The following is an 11,671-nucleotide window of genomic DNA, read 5'->3' as shown; positions in this document are numbered from 1 at the left end:
CTAACTTTGTGCAGGGACGCCACTGAAAATAACTAGGACTGAAGATAACTAGGACTGAAAATAACCAGTACCGCAAGCAGTGAATAAACGGGAGATGAGCTAGAGGCGTGCGTGTCGACGTGGGCACATGGAAACTCGTTATATATTATATTATTAATATTCTTAGCTTCGTCCCCTTCACTTCACCTCAAACAAATCTTGTGGTGAGCTTGAGGATCACCGCACTGGCAGGTGCCGCACAAGCCACAGGCAGCTGCTGATAGAAAATGTCTTTCTCAGGTCACAGGAAGCAGAAACTCACAGAGATGCAGGGAGAAGAGGAATGTTAGGGACAGAGTGTGTATATGAGAGAGAGAGAGCGTCAGAGGAGAGTGAAAGCAATGCGGATCGACTGCAAAAGGAAAGCCAGACTTGTTTTTCTTGTTCCTGCATATCTGTAGAAGGTGGGACGTACTCATGTAAACAGCACAGCTCAGTGCACAGACTGCGCAGCACGAGGACTGGTCTCTGATCCTTTGGACTTAAACACTCACGCCACACTAAAAGGTACAGTGATGTATCTATATTTCATGTGTTGACTTTGTGTGTAACACGTGAGTGTGTGTGTGTGTGTGTGTGAGAGAGAGAAAGCAAGGCAGGTGCACCTGAGTCATATGAAAGATTGCCGCTTCATGTCAGTAATATTTCGAGATGTTTTGGAGACCTTGCTTCATCTTGACACAATTAGAACATTGGATGACTTGTGACTGCACAGAGGGGCTTTGACTGTGCATTACATAAGATTTGGATGCAGTATATTTTCTGCTCCATGTTGATGTTGGAAGAGAAGAAACTAGAGGAGGGAGTAAAGTGTGCGTTGTTTTTTTTTTTAAATTCATCATCACAGTTTCTCCATCCAGTTTTGGTGGTTGTGTCATCAGCATACCAGGACAGTGGTTTTTCCTGTCAAATGTATCTGTCTTGGAGGAACCTGCGCAAGTGTGCGCACAGAATACTCGGCATTCTTACAATCAGCCAGTGGAATGTGGCACTATCAAGCGCTCAGTCATTTCTCATTTAAATATTCAGATGAAGTCGAGATGAGTATTCATCGCATGAATTTGTATATGGATGTTTCCAAAAGAACAAAACTGCAACAATCTATCCAATCTCAGAACTGCGATTTCATGAATGTCTGACGAATACAGAGAAACAGATACAGAAATTAAGCAGCAAGAACACAGAACGGGATGTAAAGGAAAACATTTCTGTTTATAAATGTATTTTACTATATCCTATGGTGTATGTGTATGTACTTGTTTGCATCTACATGCAACAGATGTCGGCACCACCTCCAGTGGTCCCCAGGAAGCCTTCCGGTGTCCGAGTCATGATAAATCCCGGAGGTCAGCCTCCCTCCACTGGCCCGACCACCTACACAGATTCTGCCAAAGGTACAGTATATTTGTCAAGTCAATTTACAGGAAGTGAATATATGAGTTTTTAAAAAAACAAAAACAAAACAGCTTTCCCTTTGCTTAGAGAATGGTGCTCACCGGGATTCAATCCACACATCTCAAGTGAACGCAGAGAGAGAAGTGGTATGCACTTGTTATTTTCTTTGTCATCATTTTTACATGTTGTGGGTACATGAATGACTGCATCCTAACATCACATCAGATCAACGTTTGTGGAGAAACTCAATGAGAACATGTACTGTATGACCTTAGGTTTCATTTTTCATCTGTAGTCCCTGGACAGATGTAACCGTGGCACCCTAAAAACAGAATATACAATTGAAATTGCTTAACTTGCAACATTTGTAGTTCATAAAACATCAATATATAAGACCTAAGCGGTGCTACAAAGCTAACACACTAATAAAAAAAATACATACAAGAAGACAATCTATAGCATATGAATGTGAATAAATTCCGATTTTCTTTGCCACTCTCAAATAATGCACAGTATAATGGGCTACTACATTTAGATTGCATAGCATTGTGAAGACCTTCTGTGAGACACACAGCAAACATACCGTGTGTGTCTCCATTAGGAGATTCTGAATCACTGCTTTGACGACATGGAGCGATTCATGGGGCGTCTACAGCAGGCAGCTGAGGCCCAGTGTATCCTCACCCAACGGAAGAAGAAGAGCAGCAGGAAAAGCAAGAAAAAGGCAGGCCAGAATGGTGAGTGGACCTTTACCCATCCCATCAATAACTACCGGTAGCAATTGACTGTTCAAGAGAAGAAGCAGGAATCTTTAGACAGAGGCTTAATGTTTAGAGACACACTGGAAGTAGATCAACAAGACACATTGCCAAAGAAAACTTCAGGTAATTCAATGAATTCTTGCATACAGCAACCAAGAACCATGACAACCTTCATTGTGACTAGTTTGCATCCTAGTTGCCCATTAAATGCAATTTCTCAGTGGATGATATAATCTGATGTGCTGTGAGTTGAGGATTAGGAGGGAAAACGTTAGCGCGGTGTAATTACCAGCCCTATTTGTTTTCTGTGAGGGTGAGTTTGTGTTTGTCTGTGCTTGTGTCTGGTATAGGTGTGTCTGAATACAAACAATGAATGAGCTCATTAATATTAGTCATTTCCACTGGCTTTGTCTCATAGGAAAGTGCTTGCTGGCACATTCTTACATGAACAAGACGCCACATGTGTATTATAGTGGAAGAGCGAATGCAGAGGGAATATTAGAAACATCATAGTATTTCTCATATTATTTCCAGGTTAATCCTATCTTCTACTTATTATTTGTACTTTCTTAAACACCAACTTGTTCGTCCAGGCCAGCTTTCAAAAGCATGCATTTATCATAATGTGATAGGTAAGAGAATCACACAAATTTAAAGGTTTATACTGTAATTACCAGGAAAATACTGTATATTACCAGGAAAAGCATTAATAATGAGGGTTCTCTGAAACTGAGGAAGACACGTGAATCTCATACGTTATTCATTTGATTATTTACACCATATCATGTCAGTGTTTCACTGTGTTATCGTTTGTTGCAGATGAATTGTTGACCATGAAAGCAAATCCTCCATCAGTGGAGAACTTTGTCGACGTCTTCCAGAAGATCAAGTATTCCCTCAGCCTGCTGGTGAGATAGTCCCAATAAAACTCTGAATAACTCGAACTGTAAGAGTGTCAGTGAATCTTGATAAAAATGGCTGGAACTGTTTGTTGGTTCGTGCAGGATCGCCTCAAGTCGTCCCTCTCACAGCCCGACGCACCGGCCCTGCTGCATCACATCTTTGTGCCTCTCAGACTGGTAAGTCTCTATCATGTTTAACTTAGTGTGTTTTTCTCTCACTGCGACACAGACTAGTGTGAGCCTCTCTTTCACAGCTGGTGAACACCACTGGAGGTCCAACCTTAGGCGCATCAGTCGTCAGTCCTGCTATGACCAGCGGTGCCGTTTCACTGCTCCAGGAGCATCTGACTGAGAAGGAAAAAGAACTGTGGACCTCATTAGGATCCAACTGGACGTCATCCTGGTCTGTGTGTTCATATATGGATGTGTTTGACTGAATGCAATAATATTGAGCTCACAAACAAACCCTCTTTCTCTCTCTTTTCATAGTTCACATCTTAACGTGACTGTTCCTCCGTATTCACCTGTCTTCCTGGACGGATGGCAGCCTCAGGCCTATGACTCAGGTGGCCAGCTTTTCGAAGATCCAATCAAGATGCAGCACAAGCACGAGGCTTTCAGGGAAAGAAGGGAGGCTCAGACTTTACAGGACCAAGCTCGACAACATGCTGAAGGCCCTGTTCAAGGCCCTGTTCAAGGCCCTGCTCAATTCCCTGCTCAATTCCCTGCTCAATTCCCTGCTCAAGGCCCTGCTCAAGGCCCTGCTCAAGGCACTGCTCAAGGCACTGAGGAAGCGTAAGTCTGTAGATTCTGAAATATTTGCCACGTCTTTGTTTCTTATCAGACATTATAGTTACTGACACTTTGTTTAATACAAGCTGTGTTTCTTTTACTCACCATCATCATCATCATTTCAGAGACAGTAATGGGCTCCCACCAGACGGCGAAAGGTTTTACTGCTGCAGTTATGACTTTGTGGCTCGAAACAGTAGTGAACTCTCCGTGCTGCAAGGAGAAACACTGGAGGTAAACAAAGGTGGTGACTGGGGTATTGACAGGGTATCAAACTTCCTCTGTATCAAACAATATTGAAAATGTCACGTCATTCCTTATAAACCTTTGATACCTGAGGAGTTAATCTGATCACCAACAAGCAGCCACTAAGCTTGCAACTGGTCTTTGACTGAGATTTAACAGTGCTCGTGAATGGCTGTCTCGAGGAATGCAGGAAGTCCACATCATTATTGATAGGGTATCGAAAAAATTCTGATACTCGACCCTAGTTGTGGCTCATTTGTACAAAAACATGTATATTTGGAATATGTCACAAAGCCCGACGGATTTTTAAGGCATGTTTTCTCAGGTTATCGAATCGTCAAAGAGATGGTGGAAGTGTCGGAATCGTTTTGACCAGATAGGATTTGTTCCCTCCAACATCCTGGAACCTCTGTCTGCACTGAACCAAGCAGAGAGGGAGACTTCTGTGTTACGCAAGGAGTCAAAGGTACAAGTACCGTACAGACACAACTCCACACGTGTTGTGCCAGGGCCTCATATTCAGCACACACTATGTTTTATCCATCCCTGTTGTTCCCCAACAGACTGCTATTTCCCCTCGGTCAAAGTACTTCTCATATCATCCGTCAAGCTCGGATGGGGGAAGTCCCACCACTATAAGCCCGACACTGCGCCCTCAGAGCATGGTCTTACCATCTACAACACTGGGAGAAGACGATGGAAGAGGTAAAGCGTCATCAAATGAGTTCACAAACACTGGACTTCTTAAAGTCTGTGACACAGAAAGTCAGCGAGAAACTCTGTAAATCCAGCAAACAATGATGAATTAACACATAAATATCATTCTCTCACATCTCTCACTCAACACTTTGGTGCTGGTGCCAATCTCAGCTGACATAGGGCGATAGGCGGGTACACCCTGGACAGATCGTCAGTGCATCACAGGGACACACAGAGACAAACAACCTCTATTCCCCCTCACACTTACGGTCAATTTAGAGTGTCCATTTTACCGAATCCCCATATTGCATGTTTTTAAACTGTGGGAGGAAACAGATAGTAAACTTTTGGTTAAAATGACATCAGCAGCTGTTTGTCACCCTTAGAACACAGAGCATTTATAGGCTGCTTTTTTTCCATTACTATGTTAAATCGTAAATACAGAGGCTATAAGAATGTGCAATATAGTGTCTTATATCCTCTTTTTCGGCACCATTATAGATTACCTTTATATGGTAATCTGAAGAAATTATTTGAAATGAACAAAAATAAGTCTATTTTGTGACTTCTGCCCATGTACCACTACTTAAATAAAAAATCAATATGCGTTATGCACATTTTATAAAGCCTGAAGATGTGACCTACAAACACAACCCCAGGAAGTCCATATAAGGAGTTGTGTATTAATTCACACACCAATTTACCACGGGTGCGCCTGCGGCACTGATTTGTGCCGCGTTAGCACTTAGGGTTAATTATAGTTTTGGATGATGATGAAAATAAAGATATCAATGATCATTTGACTGCAGAACCAGTTATGTGTAAAACAAGTCATGGAGTACATTAAGCACTAATTCTGCACAAGAAAAATGGGATGTTTTGACTCAGCACTGCATATGAAGCTGTATAAGAATTGCAATTATATGCTAATGATTATATGTGTGTGTGTGTGTGTGTGCAGTCCTGATCATGAATGATGAGCTTCTGCAGAGGATAGCTGGGAGGAAAGTCTCAGGCCGTCCACCGGTGGTTCCCCGCGCGGCTGACACTGCTGCACCTCTCAACTACCACTCACCACCTGCAGAGGTGGAAGCCTGGCTCAACACCAAGGGCTTCAGTCAGCCGTGAGTGTCCACCAGGTTCATCTGCAACCTGACTATAGCATGAGGCTATAGAGTCTGTTTAACACAAACTGGTTCATTCACAGCAACATACTCTTGTTCTCAAGATCTTCTAGAGTGAGGAATGTCACATCCAGCATGTTACAAAGCAGCCGATGTGTTTTTAAAAATGTATAAAACGTAAGTAATTGAGTACCATATGATATAGATTACTAAAAAAACAAATTTTCCATCAATATTTATTGATGATTTGCCCTTATTAAAGATCTGTCCACGCCATATGCTGTTAGTTTCTGTACAATACTATCTGTGCAATAGTAGGATCTGTGCAATACTGACATCAGTGCAATGTGTACAATTAGTCATGTGCAATGTTTGCAGCAAGTCTTTGTCTGTCTTTATTTATTCATTGTGATGTATGCAGTGACACTGACCTCAAACTTATTCCCCCACGAGGACAATGAAGTGTATCTATCATATTGTATAAGGGTTAGGGTTATGTTGATGTAATGTTCATAAAATATGCAAGATGCAGTGCTTTAAAAATAACTTAAGAAGTGAATCCTTATTAAAGGAGATTTTTTTCTCTTCTTCTCTGTCAGGACAATTCACAATCTGGGCATTTTAACTGGAGCACAGCTGTTCTCCCTGAATAAAGAGGAGCTCGGAATAGTGTCGCCAGAGGAGGGCGCCAGAGTTTACAGCCAGATATTAGTACAGAAGGCACTTCTCGAGGTTTGTCCTGGGTGTTTAGTTTATGTTTGGGGCGAAGATTTGAATTATGGTTAGGTTAAGGTTAGTTTTAGGCATGATTTACACTCTTTGTTTGGGCTGAATGGCAGTTAATGCAGTGTGTGTGTGTGTGTGTGTGATTGGTTATATTTAGGTTCACATGTCCTGAGCAATTTGTTTGCTTAGCCTTGGCTGACGTACGTCATCTTTGACCTACATTGACTACAGATTATTCACCTCTGTATTTACAAATTCAAAATAGATGTTTTTTTTCTGGACTTTCATATATATGTTGTGTCTTAACTTTGACCTTTATGGTACAAACATTTGTTAAATGAAGTTTAAAGAGCTCCACTTTTAATACATTTGTCAGATGCAGAGTGTCGTGGATATTTCTCTTTCTTGACGGGTCTTATGTCCTCCTCAGGATGTTCGCAAAGCATCAGAATTAGAGGCGGCGATGGAGAAGCAAAAGCAGAAGATTGGCCTGAAATCCTAGAGTGGTGCATTTTGACTGAGCTTTCCACATCCAGTGAAACGGATGATTTCCACTGTGGTTTCACTTCATGAATGAATGTACAATATGGAAACATAAGGGATACACTGCTGCGGCTGTATAAATTTCAATTAAAATAAATTGTGTGTTTCTATAAAATTGATATGAGTTTGCTGTATCAATTCATTTAATCAGACGCAGACATAGGTCACAGCATTCATACATAACATTTGAAAAAACACACTTTTCTATGAGCTTTTCATCATTTACACTAGACTAAAGGCTCAAGTCATTTTTTTCAACTGAAACCTTTTTTTAAGTGACATAAAATCAGAATCAGTTCTGCTTCGACTGTTCCAGTGTAAACAACAAGTATTTAAAATGAATCGAGTAACTATTCACATTTCATCATTTACAGCTGACAACTCTCAGATTTGGTCATTCCAGAATCATCAGGTTCAAATAGCGTTTGAGGTTAAAATTCAAGTCATTTCTATTTAAATATTGCACATATTACTCCTAGTCAAGTATTGGATACAATTTGTCATGTAATAATTAAAAGTTATATAACATGCTCCTTATAGTTAAAATTAGCATAATTACCTGTTTTTATGACTTTTATTTGTTGTTGTTTTTCCTATCTAAGAGACCACTTAATGTTGCAAAAAAGATGGTCCCACTGTCCTGCAGACGCCATAAGACGTGACTTTTAAATTTATAAATGCATAGTTGCCAATGTGGCTTGAAATTTGAAACATTTTGAAAAAAAAAGATTTCTTCAGTCACACTAAAGTGCACTGGACATTGATGTGGATCACTGCAGTCAAACTGTCAGAGGACACAGCAGCAGAAAAGGCAACAGTGGCTCACACTGACTCTCATGGCTTTCACCTCAGTCTTCACAGCTCACAGCTGATGGCCTGGTCACAGGACTCCCAGTTCAAAATCTCTTGGTGCTGAAACCACAGCTGGATCTCTCCTTTAGCCCCCTCCACTGAATCACTGGCATGGACCACATTCCTACGAATGACCAATTCACATTATTAATATTATTATAAGTAGTAGTAGTAGTAGTAGACAAGGGAGTGGGAGTCTCAAGATTCTTGTTCAATCCTGAGACTTATTGTTTGAAGGCAAGTTCCGATGCCGTGCGATGCAAGTACACCAAGTTACCTGCTGACATGGAGGCCGAAATCTCCTCTGACCGTGCCTGGCGGAGCCTCAACTGGGTTAGTATGACCCACCATGGAACGTGTGCTCTGGACTACATTGAAACCTTCCCACACCTAAAACAGAAAAGTTAATGGACACTTGTCGACGGTCTTTATCACACATTAACCCTGTTAGCGCAACAAGAGGGATCCTGGTTATCCCTGTGTGTTTTCCACAGTCCCCTGGTTTCCTCTAACAGTCCAAAGACATTTGCAGATTGGAGTTGACGTCTTGCTCACGACTCGTCCGGTGACCGCACTCTGACCAATCAGTGGCCGGCAGTCTGACGACTCGCTTGGAACCTCGTCAGAGCAGGCACTAAAAAAGTACCAGGTATTATTGCTAATGGAAAAGCAAAAAAAAAAGTGCTGTGCTGAGTCGAGTCGTGCCGGGACCATATAGTGGAAAAGTGGCATATGTGTGTGTGTGTGTGTCCGCCTCACAGCAGCGTCTCTGTCACTCACTCACTGCAGAAGCTCATTTCATGTCTGTTTTTACAGATTGTTTTTGAGCTTTAACAAACTAAAAAGCAGCTCTCAAAAAATGATAGGGCCTGCAGAGAATATATCACTGTGGTATAGATAACAGATGCCTGGATGAAAAAAAACACACACAAAGACTTGTGGCAGTCAACCGAAGGCAGAACCAGAACAAAAAAGGAGTACAGCAATAGCTGAGAAAGAGGAGCCCTCACCATGATGACCACAGGTCCTGAGGTCATGTAATCTACTAGGTCTGGGTAGAAGGGCTTTGCCCTCAGATGACTGTAGTGCTGAGCCAGGATATCCTCAGACACCTTCACAACAGAGAGAAGCACAGGTGTGAATCTGACGTGTATGGATTTTACACTTAACATTTTCATCATGCCTCTCTTCTTTACCTGCAACATTTTCAGACCAACCAGCTTGAAGCCTCGCTGCTCAAACCGCTGAATGACTTTTCCAACAAGACGGCGCTGAACTCCATCTGGCTTCACAGCTATGAGAGTCCGCTCCCTTATGTCTGGTGAACCTGGTATGGATTAAAATGACATGACATGTTGACAAGGCATCAACCCACACGATACAACACTACATTATTTATTGATTCTATGTATTTTACTTTGAGCACGGACATTGCACGTAAATCAACTTCAACATGTTATGTAAATATGACAGATTATAGATTTTTTTTAATATTTGCATCGCAGCACGAGACGACAGAAGCGGATTTTTTACGTAACACACTCGTTTCAAAAGGCACGGGGCTGAGGACAAATGTTGACCCGAATCCACCTGTATATGTGTTGTGCGTGCACACACACACTCATACAGACTCTGTAATAGAAAAATAACATTTATTTTACATTTATTTATTTACTTTCTAATTGATACTGGGTCCCATTGACTTACTCCCTGTTTGGGAACCTGACTTTTCAAGGCCACGTATATATATACATACATATATATACATACATACATACATACATACATGTATGTCATACATGTATGGCATAAATGGCTTGACTTAAGCACAGTAAATGCCATTTTCCTTTTACTTTTCAACTTCTACCAAATATCTTTTTCTGGTCAGATCCTTGTACTTTTACTGAAGTATTCCCTTAATAAGGTACTTTATACAAGACTGAACTTCATCAGCTCCTAAGAAATGATGTTCTGCCTCATTGGGACCAGGTTTTGGTCTCCAAGAGGACTACTAAGGTTTGTGTTAATGTCAGAAAAGGTCCTAAGGAGTCACAGATACACACGAGGCAGAGTAAGAGAGGCACATCATGATTGTGTGTGTTTGTTTGTTTGGTTGGTTGTTTGGTTGCGCACAGAGCAGCAGCAGTAACAGCAGCAGCGTGGTCACGCACGGCCTAACGAGTGACTGCATCTGATCACTTAAATACACGCGTGACCTGTCACGACAGGAGTAATGGCCGTGGAATGGGATACAACGTTGGATGTAGTATGACTTGGATGGAAGTGTGGCACTTTGGACGATCCTGAGCCTTGAACACCGATTGCGCACGCAGGCTGTAGCGCAGTAACTTAACGCACATCATCCACGGACACATTGACTCACATCAACAACCATCATCACTATAGTGTTTCGTGGCTCTTATCTCATTGCAGTTCATGCCCCCGTGAGGTTTGGCAGGAAAAGTTGTTTGCGAAAGTTTCCCCATCAAGTTTGGAACAAATAAACTTTCTGTGCCGGAGGTAAAGTTGGTTTTATTTACGTCAGTAATGTCATGTATAGAGGCACTCTTTATTTGTGAGGTGTTTCAATTAGGATTCTTGGAAAGAGTGAAACATAGGTTACTAAAACAAAGTCACACTTAATTGAATGTATTGGTATTATTATTATTATTATTTTTTTACATTAGTCGTCACTTACTCGATGTGCTCCTGTGTCCAGTAACTCTTCGTCCATCCTGCAGCGCATCAGGAAACCCAGACACCAGCGCTTTGGTGAGGTCTGCATGTCTTGACAGAAACGGCTGGGCGATTCTCTTGAAGATGCACCTCTGCAACATGGTCACGCTTTGAGGTGAATCCCGCAGGACTCGAGAGAGAAAAGTCAACCCTACCCAATCAAAACTCACGAGTCATACGTCCCACCTGATTGTCACTCACACGGACACACACTTAAAGCTGCAGTGCACAACTTTTGGTGACAGTAGGTCCCAGTAGCCTCTGTTGGGTCTTTGTGGACAGAAGTGATGTGAAATGCTTTGTTTTTGCTGAATCTCCATCATCTGAAAACAAGAAGCATTGATGTTGTCAAACTGCTGGTTCCAACCAGGTTCCTTTTCACAAGTGGCTTAACTCCAACCTGTTTGCAGCAGTCGCCGCTGTACTAGATCATCAGTTCATCAGTCTATCTTGACACAAATCAAATGACTTCCTGTATGCGGTGTGGGAATGCTGCTTGGCGACACAAGATTTAAACAGAGAGAGAGAAACACTTTCACTTTGAATTTCTGTGAAATACCATCATGAATATCTTCACTGCGATATTATAATGGAATATTGGGTAATAATCTTATGCTCACATTGGTCCACCCCTTACTGAATAGTTGTTTTTCCCCACTTTTTCTTCCCCTCTTGACAAGACTAGATGCTCATAAATAAATTCATAATAATAACAAAGAGTTTTTGGGAACATTTTGTAGATAAACCTACTGATACTCAATCAACCACACCGAGTTGCCCTTGTGTATGAAATATAATGTACAAATAAACATTATCGTCGAATCCTTTACTTATACTGATATGAAATATTATTAAA

General features: G+C 41.5%; 2 protein-coding genes across 3 annotated transcripts; one reads left to right on the top strand and one right to left on the bottom strand.

The window, feature by feature from the left end:
* The first annotated feature begins 440 nt into the window (after positions 1 to 440).
* Positions 441 to 7,204, top strand: eps8l1a (eps8 like 1a). 2 transcript variants are annotated; one of them, XM_058654387.1, is made up of 14 exons: positions 441 to 546; positions 1,319 to 1,433; positions 1,522 to 1,580; positions 2,036 to 2,171; positions 3,015 to 3,103; positions 3,200 to 3,274; positions 3,352 to 3,500; positions 3,587 to 3,892; positions 4,015 to 4,123; positions 4,461 to 4,601; positions 4,699 to 4,840; positions 5,796 to 5,958; positions 6,558 to 6,690; positions 7,115 to 7,204. In XM_058654387.1, the coding sequence occupies exons 2-14, from the start codon at positions 1,319 to 1,321 to the stop codon at positions 7,184 to 7,186; spliced, it is 1,689 nt and encodes a 562-aa protein (XP_058510370.1). In that variant the 5' UTR covers positions 441 to 546; the 3' UTR covers positions 7,187 to 7,204. The 2 variants fall into 2 exon arrangements, with proteins under 2 accessions (XP_058510370.1, XP_058510371.1); XM_058654388.1 differs by lacking the exon at positions 6,558 to 6,690 and having other exon boundaries at positions 7,115 to 7,197.
* A 144-nt stretch (positions 7,205 to 7,348) lies between these two features.
* On the bottom strand, positions 7,349 to 10,960 carry nme4 (NME/NM23 nucleoside diphosphate kinase 4). The gene is made up of 5 exons (XM_058654389.1): positions 10,778 to 10,960; positions 9,276 to 9,406; positions 9,090 to 9,191; positions 8,357 to 8,469; positions 7,349 to 8,203 (listed from the first exon to the last, which is right to left on the bottom strand). The coding sequence occupies exons 1-5, from the start codon at positions 10,914 to 10,916 to the stop codon at positions 8,083 to 8,085; spliced, it is 606 nt and encodes a 201-aa protein (XP_058510372.1). The 5' UTR covers positions 10,917 to 10,960; the 3' UTR covers positions 7,349 to 8,082.
* Between the last annotated feature and the right edge of the window lie 711 nt (positions 10,961 to 11,671).

Source organism: Solea solea, chromosome 16 (assembly GCF_958295425.1).
Source record: "Solea solea chromosome 16, fSolSol10.1, whole genome shotgun sequence".
Lineage (NCBI taxonomy): Eukaryota > Metazoa > Chordata > Actinopteri > Pleuronectiformes > Soleidae > Solea > Solea solea.
Note: the sequence above shows the minus strand (reverse complement) of the source record. Positions and strands in the feature narration are given on the sequence as shown.

What these genes read in the sequence shown, in the direction of transcription:
- eps8l1a (XM_058654387.1), top strand. Translation starts at nt 1,319, where the DNA reads ATGTCGGCACCACCTCCAGTGGTCCCCAGGAAGCCTTCCGGTGTCCGA. An exon ending in TGAACGCAGAGAGAGAAGTG is followed by an intron (nt 1,581 to 2,035) that starts GTATGCACTTGT and finishes TGTCTCCATTAG; the next exon opens with GAGATTCTGAATCACTGCTT. An exon ending in GAAAAAGGCAGGCCAGAATG is followed by an intron (nt 2,172 to 3,014) that starts GTGAGTGGACCT and finishes CGTTTGTTGCAG; the next exon opens with ATGAATTGTTGACCATGAAA.
- nme4 (XM_058654389.1), bottom strand. Translation starts at nt 10,916, where the DNA reads ATGTTGCAGAGGTGCATCTTCAAGAGAATCGCCCAGCCGTTTCTGTCA. An exon ending in CAGGACCTGTGGTCATCATG is followed by an intron (nt 8,470 to 9,089) that starts GTGAGGGCTCCT and finishes TTTCTGTTTTAG; the next exon opens with GTGTGGGAAGGTTTCAATGT. An exon ending in TTCGGCCTCCATGTCAGCAG is followed by an intron (nt 8,204 to 8,356) that starts GTAACTTGGTGT and finishes GGTCATTCGTAG; the next exon opens with GAATGTGGTCCATGCCAGTG.